Source organism: Callospermophilus lateralis, chromosome 9 (assembly GCF_048772815.1).
Source record: "Callospermophilus lateralis isolate mCalLat2 chromosome 9, mCalLat2.hap1, whole genome shotgun sequence".
NCBI classification, from domain to species: domain Eukaryota; kingdom Metazoa; phylum Chordata; class Mammalia; order Rodentia; family Sciuridae; genus Callospermophilus; species Callospermophilus lateralis.
The window spans coordinates 31,889,681-31,910,110 of NC_135313.1; the positions used below are offsets into that span (position 1 = coordinate 31,889,681).

The 20,430-nt window shown below is 35.3% G+C and overlaps 2 protein-coding genes across 2 annotated transcripts in view; one reads left to right on the forward strand and one right to left on the reverse strand.

Annotated features, from left to right (window-relative positions):
• Positions 1-20,430, reverse strand: part of Nbeal1 (neurobeachin like 1) — a 212,134-nt gene that overhangs the window by 18,674 nt on the left and 173,030 nt on the right. Inside the window, exons 44-49 of the mRNA XM_076865627.2 lie at positions 15,327-15,436; positions 10,725-10,842; positions 9,672-9,769; positions 6,808-6,924; positions 2,654-2,743; positions 672-781 (exon numbers count right to left, since the gene is read on the reverse strand). Coding sequence (XP_076721742.2) covers positions 672-781; positions 2,654-2,743; positions 6,808-6,924; positions 9,672-9,769; positions 10,725-10,842; positions 15,327-15,436 — 643 coding nt within the window. The remainder of the gene's footprint in view (positions 1-671; positions 782-2,653; positions 2,744-6,807; positions 6,925-9,671; positions 9,770-10,724; positions 10,843-15,326; positions 15,437-20,430) is intronic.
• Positions 17,597-18,517, forward strand: LOC143407008 (acidic leucine-rich nuclear phosphoprotein 32 family member D-like). The gene has a single exon (XM_076866050.2). It carries the CDS (start codon positions 17,683-17,685, stop codon positions 18,451-18,453), a length of 771 nt encoding a protein of 256 aa, XP_076722165.2. The 5' UTR covers positions 17,597-17,682; the 3' UTR covers positions 18,454-18,517.

The window sequence follows — 20,430 nt, forward strand, 5'->3', positions numbered from 1 at the left end:
TACTTAAACACATAGAATTTATTCAGAAGTTATAAAATAGAATATAATTAAGTACACTATTTGTAATGTAATTTTTGCTTTCATAGCTGCAGTTATAGAAATTCAATCTTGTCTTTAAACCGAGTCAGGATCCTTTCAAGTCAGAATATAACTTCAAAAAAAAGGAAGGGAATTTGGGCTGGGGCTGTGGCTCATAGGTAGAGCGCTCACCTAGCATGTGTGAGGCCCTGAGTTCAATCCTCAGCACCACATAAAGTAAAATAAAGACATCGTGTCCATCTATCACTAAAAAAGAAAAGAAAAAGGAAGGGAATAGGAGTGGTGTAAAAAAGAAGACAAAAGAGGCTGGGGCTACAGTTCAGCGGCAAAGTGCTCACCTAGCACGTGTGAGGCCCTGGGTTCAATCCTCAGTACCACATAAAAACAAATAAATAAAGATATTGTGTACAACTACAACTAAAAAATAAATATTAACTTAAAAAAAGAAGACAAAATCTGGGTCTCAAGACAGTACTTTCAAACTGAACAGAAATATAACAAACTCTATTGAAATGTATAGTTATAACAAACCAATGTTTTTTAAAGATAAAAAAAAAAAGAGCAGAATCAATTTTTTCCCAGCAATAAGGTACTGACTGTAGCTGTTCTGCCTTAAATGTTCATTTACTTACTTTGGATTTGTCACAGTTTGATCCTTGATGAATGTAAAGTAATTAGAAATGCTTCTATCGTAAGGCAGCCATCCATGAGTTCCAATAACATAATTCATGCTTACTGTTATCTAAAAAAATAAATGAAGATTCAAATGAAAGATTAAAGAAAGCAGCGAAGAACAATCAGATGGCCACTTATCATTTGGGGAATACTGTGGGACTGTGTATTTAACATATGAAACTCATTAAGTCCTCAAATAGTTAAAGTGGACAAAGCTCTATCTTACTGTAAGAAAAGTTGTCAAAAAAAAAAATATATATATATATATATATTTTTTTTTCTTTCTTTCTTTCTTTTTTTAATGTGTGGTGCTGGGGATTGAACATAGGGACTTGTACATGCAAGGCAAACACTCTATCAACTGAACTATATCCCCAGGCCCTTATTTTCTTCCTCATAATTTCTCAAAGTTTATTAGCAACTACTGGCAGTCAGAGAAAATTCAAGAATAAGTCTCATCATAAAAATATGATACACACATCATTTAGAACATAAATCAGAAGAATTTATCTAATTCAGCACTATTTATTTTGTGGTACTAGGGACTGAGAACTAGAACTTATAATGAACTGTTAGGACTCCCTGAATTGATACAGTGAATACTTCCTTTTGAAAATGCAAAGCTTTTTACCCCCTTGATTAGAAAAGTAACATACTACCCCTATTTCTCAATTCACGTAACTTTAAAAAAAAAGGGGGGGGGGTATTAAAATTGAAAATCACAAGAATTCATCTTTCTAGAATTTTTTTCTAAGCAAACAATATGCATAATTATAAAAATAGGTTTAATTCTAAGTGACAAAATTAGAATAAAACAGACCAAGGTTTTGTCCATGTGCCAAAGTCCCAGATCTCTTACTTGCTAGATTGTGACTCTGGGCAAGTTACTTCTCTGAGTTTTAATTTCTTATCTGTAGAAGGGAAGTAACAGTAGTGCCTATCACATAGGATTAGGTGAATTAAATGAAAAATTCATGTAAAACATTGACCAAAGTGCCCTGAATATATATGTTAACATATTCTGCATTATTTCTCATTATTATTATTATAGCTTTATAATAAATTTTAATATAAGATGTTATCCTCTTGTTTTCCCTGCATAAAATTTCCTGGTTCTTTTCACATATTTATTCTTTTATTTTTTTGATGCTGGAGATTGAACCCAGGGCCTTGTGCAAATGAGGGAAGCACTTTACCAACTGAGCTATATCTCCAGCCCTTTTTAATTTTTTTTTTTTTTTGTATTTGTAGACGGACAGAATGCCTTTATTTTATTTTTTTTCTTTTTATGTGGTGCTTAGGATTGAAACCAGTGCCTCACACGTGCTAGGCAAGTGCTCTGCCACTGAGCTGTAGCCCCAGCCTCACATATTTATTTTTCTAGAAATTTTCACATATTTATTTTTCCAGATTAGAATTACAGAAACTACTTAAAAGCCACATAAACTGAAGACAGAATTCCATCAAATTAGTTTTATAAAAATGTTCTCTATTGTTATCATTATTGTTACTTTTGGTACTAGGGATTGAACTCAAAGCCTTGAGCATGCTAGGCAAATGCTCTATTACTGAGCTGTTACCTCTCAGCCCTTTTTAACTTTTGAGACAGAGTCTTGTTCATGGTAGCTTTCAACTTGGCAATCCTCCTGCCTCAGTGTTTGGCATAACTGGGATTACAAACCAGCTCCCAGCCCTCTATTATTCTTAAAAATGGCTTTTTAAATATACATAACTTTATTTTAGTTTTTTTTTTTTTTAAATTTGGTGTTGAGGATCAAACCCATTGCCTCACACATGTTGGACAAGTGTTCCTACCCCTGAGCCACAACCCCAGGCCAAAAATGGCTTTTAAAAAATGTTATTTCCCTTTTTTTTGGGTGGGGGGTAAGTTAGAATGGATACAGGAACTGTAGTGTGACCAAGGTATAAGTCAACTTACCAGTAACTCAGGACTGCCTTGAGACATGAAAGAACGAGTCTGATTTTTGGGGACAATGGCTTTTAATAGTGGAATACCATCACTAATTCCCTGTAAAATAAAAGAGGTTCAGTGGTTGACTTTGTTCATATTTATTAGGCACAGATTACAAAAAAATTTGTTTCTTTAAAAAAGAATGAACCCTATGATATAGCACTTTACTCTATCAATCATATAATCATTTAATTTAAAATGTAGGAAAGGAATTTATACCAAGTTTGGATGGTATACTTTTTTCTTTCAAATTTTTTTAGTTGTTGACCTTTATTTATTTTATTTATTTACATGTGGTGCTGAGAATTGAACCCAGTGCCTCACACATGGCAGGCAAGTACGCTACTACTGAGCCCCAGCCCCAGCCCTGGATGGCATACTTGAAACTTCTGAAACCATCACCTTCTTCTATTCCACTATTCTGCTGTTAAACAGAGATGTAGATTTCAAGGAGCAGCAATCATTTAAAACAACCAGTGATTTATGATCTTTTCTTTTCCCTTGCTATGCCAACATGAATATAAAGTAGAAAATACAGATTATGTAAAAATACATTTGAATAAGTCAAATGGGAAAACTGATTATAATTCATAGAAAAAGTCTTTTAGGTTTAACTTCCCCAAAACAGACCTCTTTTGTTAACTGAGGTACTTTTCCTGAAAGCCTCAATGTTACTATCTAAAAATACCATTCTCAGAAAACATCTATTGTTATTTTATTACAATATGAAAGACAACAAGAATTTTAACTTTGTTCCCCAATAGGATAATAGTTCATAAATGATACCTAACATTAGGGTAACAACATTATTTGGTACCTACTATGTACCAAGTAAGAAGTGCTGACCTACAGAGGGATCTCTCTTTTCACAGGAATGTAAAGAGAAACATCTCTTTTGATGATGAAAAGAGACTAATAAGTTATTAGTACCCAAGGATATCTTTTGTGTTCTTGACTCTGCTCCAGATATTCTTGGGGAAAAGCTACCATGTGATATGGTGCACACAGAAAAGGATAAATATGTCACTGTCCATTTATATATAAGAATGTATTATTGGGCTGGGGATGTGGCTCAAGCGGTAGTGCGCTCGCCTGGCATGTGTGCAATCCTCAGCACCACATACAAAGATGTTGTGTCCGCCGAAAACTAAAAAATAAATATTAAAAATTCTCTCTCTCTCTCTAAAAACAAAAAGAATGTATTATCATATAAAAACCTGTCACAAACATGTCTCCTTATGTGTTTTTTCTCTTTGATGATGATTAGATATAATGAAAATAGTTCTATCAGCATTATTATTATTTATTTTTTTGGTACTGAAGTTTGAACTCAGGGGCACTCAGCCACTGAGCCACATCCTCAACCCTATTTTGTATTTTATTTAGAGACAGGGCCTCACTGAGTTGCCTCGCCATTGCTGAGGCTGGCTTTGAACTCGCAACTTTCTGGTCTCAGTCTCCCAAGTCACTGGGATTACAGGTGTGCACCAACACACCCAGCCTACCAGCACTATATAACAAATATAATAACGTATATCCATCAGATTATGGTTCAAACAGAGTTTTACAGATTGCTTTATGGGCAGTAAAAAGAACACAACAGGCCTTAGAATGCTATCCTTAGAAAGGCGTATTTGCAAGGCTGACCCTTGGCTACCTTCTGGGACTTGACAGGCAAACAGTTCCTTACACTGTCATAAAACATTTCCTTCAGTGATAAGGGTGGTTCTTTATACCTACACTGTGCTTAGTAGGGTTTATGCTAAACACCTACTTTTCTTCTGGAACTTGGAATTTTAGTATGTGCTAGGTATGTAACTAGCCTCCAATAATAGTCCTGGACACCGAGTCTCCAGTGAGCTGCCCTAATACGTAAGAAGATGTTTTCACATTTCATTACTGGAATAATTAAGCATATCCTGTGTGACTCCACTGGGAGATGACTCTTGGATGCTTGTGCGGGATTTCCCCTGGATTCGCCCCATTTGTATTTTGTCTTTGCTTATGTTGCTTTGTATCCTTTCACTGAAATAAATCTTAGCACAACTGATACATGTTGACTCCTGTGAGTTCTTGCAAATCCCAATCTGGAGGACAACCAACACATCCCAGGAACTAGTCATCACTTATCAGCACCATTTCTATATTGTTCTGAGTTCTAGGGAACTAACTTAAGATACTTTTGGAAAAACTACCAGCACTGAAAAGTTGAAATAACTGTCTAGTGAATCTAGGTAAAGAGTGAAAGATTATTTTCCAAGTACTCTCACAAAGATGTGAAAGCAAATCTATATTAAAATATAATGGTGCTTACTACAACATAGTTCATTTGGATAAAACTCATCAAGCTATAAACTATTATAAATCTCATTTTACATTAAATTATCAAAAACCTCTTTACATTTTCTCATGGCAATGAACCTAAGAAACATTCTACAGTGATGTTATATATGCAGGATTTTACAAACTACAGCCTGTAGGACAAATCTAGTCCACCACCTGTTATGTGGGCGGTGAGTGAGCTAAGAAAGCTTTTTATGTTTTTAGATGGTTACATTTTGAGTGGGTTATATATGTACCTACATAATATGTACCCTTTATATATGTACCCTTTATTTTACCTCATGGCTTAGAAAGCCCAATATACTAACTGATCCTTAAAAAAAAAGTTTGCCAACCTCTGCTGTAGTCTGAGATTGCTTGTTCTATGTATATCTCCAAACTATTTTTATTAACTTAGTAACTTTTTTTTTAAAGTTGTACATGGGCACAATACCTTTATTTTATTTATTTATGTGGTGCTAAGGATGGAACCCAGTGCCTCATGCATGCTAGAAACCGTTCTACCACTGGAACCACAACCCTAGCCCTAACTAGATTAGTAAATTCTAATCTTCATTTTTCTTTTCTTTTCTTTTTTTTTTTTTTTAGTTGTAGATGGACCCAATATCTGTATTTTTATTTGTTTATTTTTATGGGGTACTGGGGATCGAACCCAGGGTCTCACACATGCAAGGCAAGCGCTCTACCACTGAGCTACAACCCCAGCCCTTCATTTTTCTTTTTGCCAAGAGCTAATATTATCTGTCATAAACAAATTCATAAGTATGAATGTATTTCATTATTACTTTCTAGACTATCTTAAATATTTCAAATGTATAAACATTTGAATTTTTAAATTTAAATTTTAAGGTACTCTTTTTAAAAATTTTGTTTTAGTTGCTGATAAACTGTTATTTTATTTATTCATTCATATATGGTTCTGAGAATCAAACCCAGTGCCTCACATGTCCTAGGCAAGGGCTCTACCACTGAGTCACAACCCCAGCCCTTGAAGGTACTCTTAATTACAGCATTAACTATTGCTGTTTTGCTTGCCTATTCCTTCTTTTTTCTTTTTTTATTGTTATTTTTTTTTAGTTGTCAATGGATTTTTATTTATTTATATACAGTGCTGAGAATCAAACCCTGTGCCTTACCCATAATAGGCAAGTGCTCTACCACTGAGCCATGATCCCAGCCTGTTGCCTATTCTTTCTTATACTATCAATAACAATTTATATTGGGCCACATTTTATTGATAAGCAGACACTATATTAATAGCTATTAATATATAAGCTCTCTACATGTCATCTTGATTGTCACAAAAGTTTGTTTCTGTTTGTTTTTGGTACTGGGGATTGAACCCAGGGGCACTTTACCACTAAGCTATATCCCCAGTCCTTTTTATTTTTTATTTTGAGACAGGGTCTTGCTAAATTGCTGAGGATGACCTTGAACTTGTGACCCTCCTGTCTCAGTCTCCCAAGTCGTTGGAATTATAGGTGTGCACCACTGTGTCTGGCCCACAATAAAGTATTTTAAACACTATTATTTGTCCTTCCTTGTCAGGAAAATGTGAAGTAGAAGAAAGAAAGTCAAAAGAAAAAGTTGAGACAAGCATTCAGCACAAACAAAAGCTTTCAATAAAAAAGTTTTAAAAATCCAAGAATAGATTATTACAGTAGTACTATTTAATATTAAATATTATAATATTCTGCTCCATTAAAGAATGAAATAAACTTTAAGGTATACAGAATTCACAGAGAAAATTGTTTGATATTACCAAGCTTGTATATTACCTCTATAAAAAATGACTTGAGTTCAGGGAGGTGTTGAAATAGGTTTAGGGTTGAAGCATCTGTTTTGGTCTGCTTCTGTATTGCTTCCTCTGCTGATAATCTAGGAGGGTGTGGCTCCTTCAAAATAATTTTGAGAAAAAAATTCCATAATTACATTAAAACATCTCTCACGTATTCCTTCACATACACTGGGCTCTATTAGTTGTAGTTGGACACAATACCTCCATTTTATTTATTTATATGTGGTGCTGAGGATTGAACCCAGGGCCTCACAAATGCTAGGTGAGCACTTTACCACTGAGCCACAACCGATCATCCTTAATGACATCTTTATTGAATCTCTAGGTCAGAATTATTTTCTTTTATTGTTTTCCTTGACAAATTATTTTATTTAGTACTCATTTGTTTTTATTTTGAATTACATATACTTATTTATGGTCTGTCTTCTCTACCTATACTATGGGTATCTTAGAATCAGACATAAGTTGTATTCAATTTCGGATTTTTCAATACCTACAACAAAATGTTAAATATTACAAATGCTTAATAAATGTTTGGCAAAATCAAATGTACTATTTAAGATCTATAATGAGGTAAATTTTTAGTTCCTGAAATAATATCAAAATGTAAACACTATCAAAATCAAATTATAAACATTGCTGCATAATTACCAAATAAATTATTTTTCCATTATTATTATTCTCTTAACTTCCATGTCAGAGATACAGGACAGAATCACATATTAATAAGCAGAAAACAACAAAATAAAGGCACAGTTAAATGAAGAACAGAATTTTAACTAAATGGGATTCTTTCATCTCTATCTCAAAATATTAGATTAAAGGCAATAGGTGGGATAGCTACAAGTATTAAAATATGTAACTCTTTTTTAAAAATTATTTATTTATTTTAATTTGTTCTATATGATGGCAGAAAGTAATTCAATTCATATTACACATATAGAGCACAATTTTTCAGTCTCTGGTTGTACACAAAGTAGAGTCACACAATATGTAGCTGTAGCTCTTAATAATATTATTTAGTTTTCTAAAACCACAGACTGATGCCCTAACCAAGGCTCAATTCTTTTTTTTTTGTTTGTTTGTTTTTTGGTTTTAGTGCTGGGGATTGAGCCTGGGGCCTTGCTTGCACTTGATAAACAACACACTCTTCCACTGAGCTACAACCCCCCCTCTTTTATTCTGAGAAAGGGTTTCAGTATATTGTCCAGACTGGCCTTGAACTTGAGATCCTCTGCCAGCCTCACCCTCCAGAGTAGCTAGGATTATAGATGCACATGCAACTGGTCCCTAAATCATTTTTTTATGACAATAAAAGGTAGCAGTACTCTTATAAAATAAAAAGTAAAGGTGATGCAAAAATATTATAAGATCCATTTCAGAGTCCTAAGAATAGTTCTGTTTTATTCCTTTACTTTTGCCTTCTGACTGTACTAGAAGGTAAGGGATGAAACACTGACTTTATATGATTATTCTGTAAAAACCAATGTTGGAGGCCCAACTGTCATTAAAGAACAGTAACAAATATCAAGTTAGTCTGAAAATTGAGTTCACAGAAGTAAAACTATAGACTTGAGCTTTAGATGCCCTGTTGCTATATTAGCTGTGGAGATTTCAATTCAACAAATATTTACTTTATACATATTATATGCATAAAATATATAAAGATTATTACGAGAAGGCTGCTGACTTTAACATATTTATAATTTAGTGAGGAATAGAGATAAATCGCTAAGGCAGAGAGTGTCATAATTAACTTTTAAGGGCTGGGGATATGGCTCAAGCGGTGGCGCGCTCGCCTGGCATGCGTGCGGCCCGGGTTCGATCCTCAGCACCACATACAAGCAAAGATGTTGTGTCCACTGAAAACTAAAAATAAATATAAAAAAAAATTAACTTTTAAGAAAGGCCTATAAAAACATCAAAAAGAGATATAGTTTTGTTAAGGTCTGTAAACAAGTCAGAATGGCGCCTGGGCCATCCTGACTTGTTTACAGACCTTAACATAGTTTAACAAGGGGCTTACAGCTACTAATTGAGAGAAAACATGGCATGGTACAAAGACTTTGGAGTTAGTCATGCATATAAATCTTACCCTAGTCACTTTTTAGTTGTGTAAATGTAGAAGAAGTATTTAAAAAGTATTTTTATAAAGTATTTAAAAGTATTCAATAAGTAAGGTATTGTGGTTAGGTATTACTTTCTGTTAGGCTTGGCTTTGTCATCTAAAAATATGAGGATAATTGGATAGTCACTGTGAGGGTTTAGGAAAGTATCTAACACAGTGATTGAATAAGAAAGCATCTACTTAATAATAAGAAGTGATTGGCTTTCTGGGTAAATATATATATGAAAAAATAAATCCTTCTTGTCACTTATAAGCACTTGGCTATTGAAATGGATTTTCATCCCTTAGCCTCACCCCCGGTGCCAGGAATAGAACCCAAGTAATATGGTCAGCAAGTGTTCTCCTAAGTGGATTTTGTGTGTGTGTGTGTGTGTGTGTGTGTGTGTGTGTGTGTTGTGGGAAGTGGGGATGACAAGATTTCGTTACATTGTCCTGGCTAGTCTTGAACTCAAGATTCTCCCACCTCAGCATCCAAAGTAGCTGGGACTATAGGCATCCATCATAATACCTGTCTTCATAAATGAATTTTAAATGCAATATTTTATTATTTCAAAATAGGAATAGTCAATTAAATGTAATGTTATTTTTTCCAAATTCTGGACAATAACTCTGACATAAGGTTTTAAATTATTAAAATTCTTAAAAATAATGGTAATACTATTCCTTAGCAATTCATTTCTAGATATCTTTAGTTGACAATAGCTTATATAATTTACCTTTAACAGCTGGCAAGGTGTTTGCCCAAAGTTGTTAATCATTCCTTCTAAGGCTTTTCTTTCTTTCTCGTCTGTTAAGGCGTCCAGATCCACAGCTCCTTAAAAACAGAAGTATATTTATAAGCTCACTGTAGTGTGAAAACAAAACAGCATGCCACATCATAAACATCAGAAACGAATTAGCATATGTGTGTCTGCACGTGTGTAATTTTTTAAAAAAATGTTTGCACTACTGGGGACTGTCCCTGGGTGATCAAACATAGAGACACTGTACAACTGAGCTAATCCCTACCCCTTTGTATTTTTTTATTTTGAGACAAGGTGTCACTAAGTTTGTCCAGGCTGGCCTTGAATTTATGATACTCTTGCCTCAGCCTCCCAAGTGGCTGGGAATACAATGTGCACCACTATGTCAGGTGATTTTTCAGTCTTTTAAAGCAATCAGAAAACATTATTGTTATTATTTTTTGTTCTAGTTATACATGACAGTAGAATGCAGAAAACATTCTTGATCCTGAGCTAAATAATATCATTTGAAGAGTTTGTTATTGATAATTCTAAAGCTTTCTTTCAAAGTTTATTAGCAATTTAATATGTAATATTTGATATAGAACTAACTAGGACATATGTGTCAGATATCAAAAACTCTTTAGACAGCTAGGCATGGTGGTGCACACCTGTAATTCCAGCAACTCAGGAGGTAGAACTGCCAGCCTCAAGCATCTAGTGAGTCTCAAAGTAAATAATAAAAAGGAGTGGGGATGTAGCTCAGTAGTAAGGCACCCCTAAGTTCAATTAACAGTACCTAACTGAACCAAACCCAAAACTCTCTTTTAACACCAATAATGACATTTATAATTAGATTTGCCTATATATATACTTAGTTACTATCCCCCTACCCCAAAAAGCAGCATCTTCATTTTTCAATCAAAAAGCTGTTTTGCTAAGGAGGTCTTTCCTATATTAAGCAGGTTCAAAATGCCACAGGTGACCATATATTGAACAATAATTTCTATCACAATAATGCATCAGAAAAAGTATATAAGTTTATACCTTCATAACTACAGTAATAAAAAACATTGAGTGCCTCCACTGCAGCTGGTCCCCTCTGTTTATAACCAAAAATCAGATCTATCCATTCATGAAGATGAGCTGAAACATACTCCGATTCCTAGAAAAAGAACAAGTTTAATAATTAAGATATCTTCCAACTATAATATAATTTGTATTCTTTAAAAGAGCAAATGAGGGGCTGGGGTTGTAGCTCAGTGGTAGAGTGCTTGCCTAGTAAGCATGAGACACTTGGTTCGATCCTCAGCACCACATAAAAATAAATAAATAAAGGTACTATTTTCATCTACAACTAAAGAAATACATATATATTTTTTTGTGGTGCTGAGGATTGAACCCAGGGCCTTATGCATGCTAGACAAGCACTCTACCAACTGAGCTATATCCCCACCCCTAAAGAAATATTTTTTTAAAAGAGCAAATGAAACATTTCTACTCACAAATCTTTTCATCTGTACATAAAAGTCTCTCAAAATAATGTTAAACATTTATTCAGCATCTACTACGTATATTGACTATTCATATGTACTATAAAGTAGATGATCTTTTTTTTTATCTTGATGTATGTATATTCTAACAACTAGGGGGAGAAAATAATATAAATAAGCCCAAATATCTAAAGGAATTAATGAGAGCTATGAAATGCATCTTTGTGTTAAAGTTTCCATTGAAATAGTTTTTAGAACTTTTCAATTCAAGAATAAAGAAAAAAATCAATTCAAGGAAGCAACAAAACCACCTTGGGGTTGAAAAAGTGGCTGCAAATCACTTCCCAACTGAATCCACACACCAAGAGGTAAACCAAGTTGGGTAGCAGACAGAGACTTTATGGAGATTATTAGTGATGAGACAGCGAGGACAATGTTACTAGAGACAGGAGAAAAGGGGATTCCTGTATTAGATACATCAGATATAGAAACAGATCTGTCTGTGGGTATTTTCCAGATTTGAAAATAAAACAATTTCATCCTGAGAACTCAAGAGAGCAAATATTCTCAAAATGATAAATGGTCTGAGACAATGATCAAATCAGATCATTACCATTAAACTATAGCATTGGGTAAAAGTTTTCAGGGATTTGACTGTAAAACAATCTTAAGACCTCAGAAAGATTCAAGGTTGTATCTCTTAGATCATTCAACTAGAAATTTTAAGAGTCTAAGAATCTTAACAGATTTTTCTGTAGTAGTTGCCCATTTGGCCCAAAGTAGAAAAGGGACCATTCTGTAAAGTAATGCAGAATAGCTTTTGTCCAATAGAGTTAAGAAACTCATAAAGTTTTAAAGGGATTATACTAGTTAACACTAAAAGAGAGAAAATTTGTTTAAAAAAGAAGAGATTGAAAAAAGAAAAAAAAAAGAGAGAGAGACCTTGGCTTTCAACTTCAAAGAATTTGACAAAGATACTCATATAAACAGACTAGCAGGTGTGAGGCATGTGGTCCTTAGCACCTCATAAAAATAAATAAATAAAATGTCCATCTACAACTAAAATTATATTTTAAAAAAGAAAGGAAGGAAGGAGGGGAGAACCAAAGACTGAATGAGGATCACACTCAGGGACCATGACTCTGCCCTAATGGAAAAAAAAATTAAAAACATGTTCCTACTAGAATTTTAAATTGCAATGAACCAGTAATTGCTGGGAGCCTCCTGTTCTTCTCTGCTTTCCCCAGCTCCTTTTTTAAAAGCAGGAATTCTACTGAAGTTTTTCTGTTTTGTCATGTCACTACTGTTATATGGAAGCAGATAACTTTCTTTACTTCGTGTATTGAGATCAGAAAGAGGCAACACCTAAGTGATATCAGCTACTTATAGACTTGATTTAGATATCAAGATAATAGACTTTAGGATTCAAATCTTTTTTTTTTTTTTGGGGGGGTGTGTGTGGTGCTGGGGATGGAACACAGGGCCTTGTGCATTTGAGGCAAGCATTCTACCAACTGAACTGTATCCCCAGCATTCAAGTCTTAATGCAGGGATAAATTAACTACTGCCTGGGGGTCAAATCCTGATCTGCTGCCACTTTAATAGATTAGTAGTTGAACTCAGTGACATCCATTTGCTTCAACACAAAAAAGGTAGAAATAGGCTATGACACAGAACCTTAATGTTGACAAACAGTTATAAAAAATTTGACAATTCCTGTCTTAATGCTTTAATGGAGGAGGCAGATCATAGGTGTCTTAAGTGAGTTTATTTTGCCTCGCATATGTGAGGCACTTAGGTTCAATTATGAGCACCACATAAAAATAATTAGATAAAATGAAAAAGATACTGTGTCTTATCTACAACTAAAAAAGTTTTTGAAAAAGGGTAGGGTATGTAAATGACTTGTGGTCAGAAGGCCAAACTGTATGATGAACAAAAAATAGTTGTAAATTCTTTCTTCCTCTCACTATTGAGAGATAGGGTTTACTTTCCCTCCTGTTGAATTGGCACTGATTCTTCAAACAGCATAAGGTGGCAGAAATGATGCTATGAAAATTCAAAGTCTTAAATTATAAGAGAGCAAGGAATATTTCATTTTTATACTTTTGGGGAGACCTGAGCTGCATGTAAAACAAAAAAGCCTGGCTACCAATTGGAAAGAAGATATCCTCAGACTATAATGCAGAGAGAGAAAGAGACAAATTTGAAAAAACCAGTAAATCTTCAAAAATTATGTATAAAGACAATTCTATCTATTATTTAATATCCCAGTGTCTTAATGTACCCTTCAGATGATTCTAACCACAGATATCATGTAACTGCAACTACATGAGGACCTCAGGCAAGACCAGTCAAATCTCCCAACTGAGACCAGCTAACCCACTGAACGCTGAGAGATGACAAAATGGCTATAATTTTAAGCCACTGAATTTTGGTATAGTTTGTTATAGAACAACACATAACTGGAACAGATTTTCTAACATTAAAGTGCATGTCTTTCTAAAATCCCGACTTCTACCTTAGATCTTACATACTATTAGCAAAAAGGATTTAAAAGACTAGAGGTATACTCAGTGGTAAAGCGCTTGCCTAACGTGTGAGATCCTGGGTTCAATCCCTCATACCACAAAAAATAAATAAGAAAGTAACTTGTGTCTACAGAAAACTAAAAAATAAATATTAAAAAAATTCTCTCTCTCTCTCTCAAAAAAGAAAGAAAGAAAGAAGGAAGGAAGGAAGGAACTAAGTAAATGGACTTGAGAAGTTTCTGTTAGCTAATAAGAAACAGTGTGTGTTGGGGGTGGGGTTGGGAAGAACAGAGTTACAAAAGAGTGAGCAGAGAGAAACAGGTTATCTTTCAAGATTGCTTTATTTTCTTTTTTCCAATTCCTTATTTGTTTTTTTTAATATTTATTTTTTAGAAGTAGTTGGACACAATACCTTTATTTCACTTATTTATTTTTATGTGGTGCTGAGGATCGAACCCAGGGCCTCGCATGTGCTACACTGAGCCACAATCCCAGCCCCTCTTATTTGTTGATAAAGTTATTGTTTACAAATATAATCTAATTTTGATTTTTGTAAAATTGACAACTGTATTATTTTTAAAAAAATTTATTCTTAAGTTTTAGGTGAACACAATATCTTTATTTTACATTTATGTGGTGCTGAGGATCGAACTCCAGTACCTCATGCATGCTAGGCAAGCACTTAGCCACAACTCCAACCCCTGACAACTATATTTTAATGACAAAAAAAAGCTTCCAAGTATTAGCCTAATTAGTGCTCTAATTAGTTTCAGAGTCTGCAACATTTCATTTAAGTACAGAACCAGGTGGGCTACTTATGGGGGGAAAGAGAGAACCAATTATATCATCTGCAAAACAGTAACATAATTATCAAAGTTTAACCCTCATTAGTTCTTCAATTCCAAATTGGAAATTTAACTGAAAATTAGTGAGCTTTAAAAAGTGTCATTTAGGATTTAGCTGCTTTTGTTTTAAGAAACTTAAAATGTATTCATTCTTCCTGAGATTTGAAACAAGTGCAAAATATCAAACTACACCAGTTTGGTAAATGGAATGGTTATACATACAGTAGGGAGATAAAGAACTGGAGTATTAAATACAGGCTTGAATAGTCCTTCTGCAAAGTGCTTGGGACCAGAAGTGTTTCCGATTCTATTTTTGTGCCCCCAATCCTTTTTCTTGAGACAGCATCTTGCTATGTTGCTCAGGCTGGCCTCAAATTCCTTGGCTCAAGGGATCCCCCCATCTCAACCTCTCAAGTAGCTAGAAATACATGTGAGTACCACCAGGCCTGCCTTAGATTTTGGATTTTTCCCATTTTGTAATATTTGCAAAGACTTGACCTGTTGAGCATAAGTTCAAACTCCCAAATGCTCTAAAATTCAGAGCTTACTTAAAGTTAAGTTTAAGGATGTTCAACCTCTATTTTGTTATATTCATGGATTATAACATATTGCTACTGTATCAGAAGATTCTTAAAAATAAATTACTATATCATACTTCCTAAACACAGCATACGTAACGAATTAATCTGAAAAAATAAAAATTAGGTATATTTTATTTCATCCTTTGGAAAACACATCTGTACCTTATTAATCTGTCTAATAACTAAACAAAAATCTTACCAGAGCTTTCCTATGTTTACAGATGAAATCTTCAGCTGACTTAGCCCACTTGGGAAGGATGACATTATTTACTAGTTCTCTGGAAACTTGTAGGCGACCCAAGTTAAATTCTAAGACATAAAAGATTAAAAACATTATATCACTTTAGATTTAAATATAAGAAGTAAATCAAATATAAATGAGGGCATGCTACTAAGCAAAATAGTGGCTTTTTTCCTCGTTAGTTTTTATCTATTGGCATATACACTATCCCATTAATTTAAAAAGTTTTAAATTAGTTTTTACAGGGGAAATCAGAATAAGAATTAATTATTTTGTTGAGAAGAATAGTTACAACACTCATGTTAATCTAAACAAAAATGCAGTATTAAATATTCTTTTTACACTAAAATCAAATCCTCTAATGGTTAATTTACAAAATATAGCTACTTTGAGCTTTTTGGTAAAACATATACCTTAAAATCATTCATTGGAAGAGCTCTATTTGTTTTATGGAAGAATAATATATTTATATACTACTATTCTAAGTAGATATTTGCATAACAGAATTTTGCTCTTATAGTTAGAACATAGAATTTTCCTAAATATGAGGTTTTCTTGTAGGAGGAAAAGTGTTAACATAAGAGACCTTCAAAAAAAAGGCTCTTAAAATACCAGTCTTAAAATAACATTGTGCTGCCTTAAAATACCATGTGTCCAAAGTTGGAGTGAGGTTTAAATGTCATAGAATAACAGAATGCACAGGATCTTTGGCTCTATGTTAAGTCAGTCACTGTGTAGCAAATATTTTTCACTGTCCAAATTTATGGTTATTCCTCCTTTTATCTGCTAGCAGAACATTTATTCATTTGTGTATTCACTTTTCATTTCTTATCTACATTACACACCCATTCCTGGTGTGTTTTAGGGGTTGGTATATGACCTAGCTCTGGAGAACAAGGAGAGGTTATAAGAAAGGATTTCTCTCTCTTTTTTTTTTTTTTTGAGTTGGTCACTGAATTTTATTGCATGATATATGTGTGCAAGAGAACTTGCATTTTTTAAAAGAGACTGTTCCTGCATGTTATTAATGTCAAATATCATGTTTATAATTGTCCTGTATAAATAAAATATTTACATAATACTAGTACTTCTACTAATAAAATAAATATCTAGTACTTTTAAGCATTTATCAAAGTCCTCATATATTATTTCATTTAATTCATGTAAGATCTCTATGAGGAAGATAATATTATGTCCTTATTGTACAAGAGAAAAATAGACAGTAATTTCATAATTTGCCTTAAGTCAAACAGAATGAATGGGAGAGAAAGGCTTTGATTGTAGTTTTATCTGACTTCAAAGTCTTTTATTTTTTATTTATTTTTATTTTTTTCATCTTTCATACATTTGATTCAAGTGAGTTATGCATTTCCATTTTTACCCCAAATACAGATTGCAGAATCACATCAGTTACACATTCACAATGTTCACATAATACCATATTAGTGACTGTTGTATTCTGCTGACTTTCCTATCCCCTACTATATGGAAAGCAGTATGGAGATTCCTGGGAAAGCTGGGATTGGAACCACCATTTGACCCAGCTATCGCCCTTCTCGGACTATTCCCTGAGGACCTTAAAAGAGCATGCTATAGGGATACTGCCACATCAATGATCATAGCAGCACAATTCACAATAGCCAGACTGTGGAACCAACCTAGATGCCCTTCAATAGATGAATGGATAAAAAAAAATGTGGCATCTACACACAATGGAGTATTATGCAGCACTAAAAAATGACAAAATCATGGAATTTGCAGGGAAATGGATGGCATTAGAGCAGATTATGCTAAGTGAAGCTAGCCAATCCTTAAAAAACAAATGCCAAATGTCTTCTTTGATTTAAGGAGAGCAACTAAGAACTGAACAGAGGGAAAGAGCATGAGGAAAATATTAACATTAAACTGAGACAGTGATGGGAGGGAAAGGGAGAGAGAAGGGAAATTGCATGGAAACGGAAGGAAACCCTCATTGTTATATGAAATCACATATACGAGGATTTCTCATTCTTAAAGAACACAGACCAAGCAGCGCCGCGCGGTGCGAGTGGAGCCCAGCAGCCGCCGCCGGGGGCGGCGGTAGTGAGGCCAACGCTGCGCTCCAGCCCCCTTTTCCCTCCATGGTTTCTCTCCGCTCCCGCGAGTAACTTGGCTCCGGGGGGCTCTGCTCGCCCGCCCGCCGCACGGGACTGCGCTGCTGGCCGCTGCCGCGAGCAGAGCCCCTCCGTCGGCCCTTGCCGCGCAGGCCGGGACGCCTCTCCCCCCTCCGCCCCGCCGCGGAAAGTTAAGTTTGAAGAGCGGGGACGAGGGAAACATGGACATGAAGAGGAGGATCCACCTGGAGCTGAGGAACAGGACCCCAGCAGCTGTTCGAGAACTTGTCTTGGACAATTGCAAATCAAATGATGGAAAAATTGAGGGCTTAACTGCTGAATTTGTGAACTTGGAGTTCCTCAGTTTAATAAATGTAGGCTTGATTTCAGTTTCAAATCTCCCCAAGCTACCTAAATTGAAAAAGCTTGAGCTCAGTGGCAATAGAATCTATGGAGGTCTGGATATGTTAGCAGAAAAACTTCCAAATCTCACACATCTAAATTTAAGTGGAAATAAACTGAAAGACATCAGCACCTTGGAACCTTTGAAAAAGTTGGATTGTCTGAAGAGCTTGGATCTATTTAACTGTGAAGTCACTAATCTGAATGATTACCGAGAGAGTGTGTTCAGGCTCCTGCCCCAGCTGACCTACCTGGATGGCTATGATCGAGAAGACGGGGAAGCCCCTGACTCAGATGCAGAGGTGGATGGTGTGGATGAAGAGGAGGAGGATGAAGAAGGAGAAGATGAAGAAGATGAGGAGGATGAGGATGGTGAGGAGGAAGAGTTTGAAGAAGATGAAGATGAAGACGAAGATGTAGAGGGGGAAGAAGATGAAGATGAGGTCAGCGGGGAGGAAGAAGAATTTGGGCATGATGGAGAAGTAGATGAAGATGAAGAAGACGAGGATGAGGATGATGAAGAGGAGGAAGAAAGCGGGAAAGGTGAAAAGAGGAAGAGAGAAACAGATGATGAAGGAGAAGATGATTAAGACCCCAGATACACTGCAAAACAGAACTGTTCAGTATTGGTTGGACTGCTCATGAATTTGATAGCTGTTTAAAAAAGAAAAAAAAAAAAAAAAAGGTAGCTGTGATACAAACCCCAGGAAGCCCACCCACCCAAAGAGCCAAAGAATAGTTCCTGTGACATTCCGCCTTCCTCCTTTTAGTCCCTCTTGGTAATCCACCACCAAGCTTGGGGACTTTGTCCCAACAAAATTGTAATCATTGTTAGGTTTTTTTGTGTAAGATTCTTGCTGTAGCATGGATAGCTGTGATTGGTGAGTCAACTGTCCGTGGCTACCAGTCACACAGATTGTAACAGCATTTTTACTTTCTGTACAACAAAAAAAGCTTTGTAAATAAAATCTTAACATTTTGGGTCTGTTTTTCTATGCTCTTCATTTTAATGACTTTTTTTTTTTAATGACCACCCACCACCACCACCACCATGTTAGGTCATTTTGTGTGACAACTGCTCAGAAAAAGTATTTTTAAGACTTTAAGTGAAATAAACACATTATTCTTTGGTAAAAAAAAAAAAAAAAAGAAAGAAAGAAAGAACACAATGGGCCAGGTACAGTGGTGCATGACTCTAATCCCTACAGCTAGGGAGGCTGATGCAGGAGGACTGCAGTTCAAAGTCCACCTCAGAAACTTAGCAAAGCCCTAAGCAACTTAGGAAGACTCTGTCTCAAAATAAAAAATAAAAAAAGACTGGGGGTGTGGCTTGCCACAGTCCGGCTGCAGCAGAATAACCAGGGGGTGACTAATGATGTGTGTACGTTGATGCAGCAGGAATGGAAGCCCTTTATTGTAGGATAACAGAGGTATTTATAGATTTTACACAGCTTATCTTAATTAGCATAAACTAGATACAGCAGTCAACCAATCAGGAATCTCCACACTTAATGGCTCGCTTTTGTTACTTTACAAACCACTCCCTCTGGCATTTTGCCAGGCGCCATCCAGACTTGTTTACAGACTCTAGCAGTGGCTCAGTCATTAAGTGCCCCTAGGTTCAATCTCTGGAATCACACACACACACACACACACACACACACACACACACAGAGAGAGAGAGAGAGAGAGAGAGAGAGAGAGAGAGAGAAAAGAAAAAAGAAAGGATACAAGAGATTAACAGGCTCATTTCTTTCTAAGATACCACTGTATCTACCTATGATGCTTAACACTGCTTCAGTGATTTTAACTTGTGAGAGGAACTAGACATAGACAAAGTTGAAACACTCAGAATGGCAGAGTGAAATACAGAAAGAAAACTGGCCTTGATGATATTAAGCTATCTGGAACTACTATACCTTTGGGTTTCTATTATAGAAAATACTAAAATTTCCTTGTTTGTATAATTGAGTTGGTTTTATTAATATTTGCTCCTGAAGGCAGATTACCTGATATATTTGCTTTCTCCTACCCAGCTCATTTCAAACAACAAAGTAAGGTACAGTTATAAATAGAGGCCATCAGGACACAGTGCTAAAGACCACAACTGAATCTGGTAAATATCATGAGTTGTTGGGTTAAAAGTACCTTAAATTTTTGAACCAAATTTAGTGTGTTCATCCTCCTATCCCAGATACTCTGGCTTTAGGAGACTCCAGTGTAATGGCTGATTGACCTTGGGATCAGACTCAGTCAACAGATCACCTGATTTTCTGAAAGTCACCAATTCGGACTGTATTACTCTCAGAATAAGATGTCCTGCCTCCAAAACCTGTTCCAGAATGCATGATCAAAATGACATTAAGCCCTCTTCCCAGCTTAACAAACTTTTCTGAGCAAGGGTCAAACCGAGAAAAAAAGAGTAACTGGTAATGACCCTTTAACACTGTGGAATTGCCCTAAAGAACACCAGTAGTTTTGTCATGTTCTTTATTTGTACTAAAAAGTAAATGTAAAACTACTGTGAAAGTGTCCAGGTATTTTAAAAGACTGGGTTTAGCTCTATG

What these genes read in the sequence shown, in the direction of transcription:
- LOC143407008 (XM_076866050.2), top strand. Translation starts at nt 17,683, where the DNA reads ATGGACATGAAGAGGAGGATCCACCTGGAGCTGAGGAACAGGACCCCA.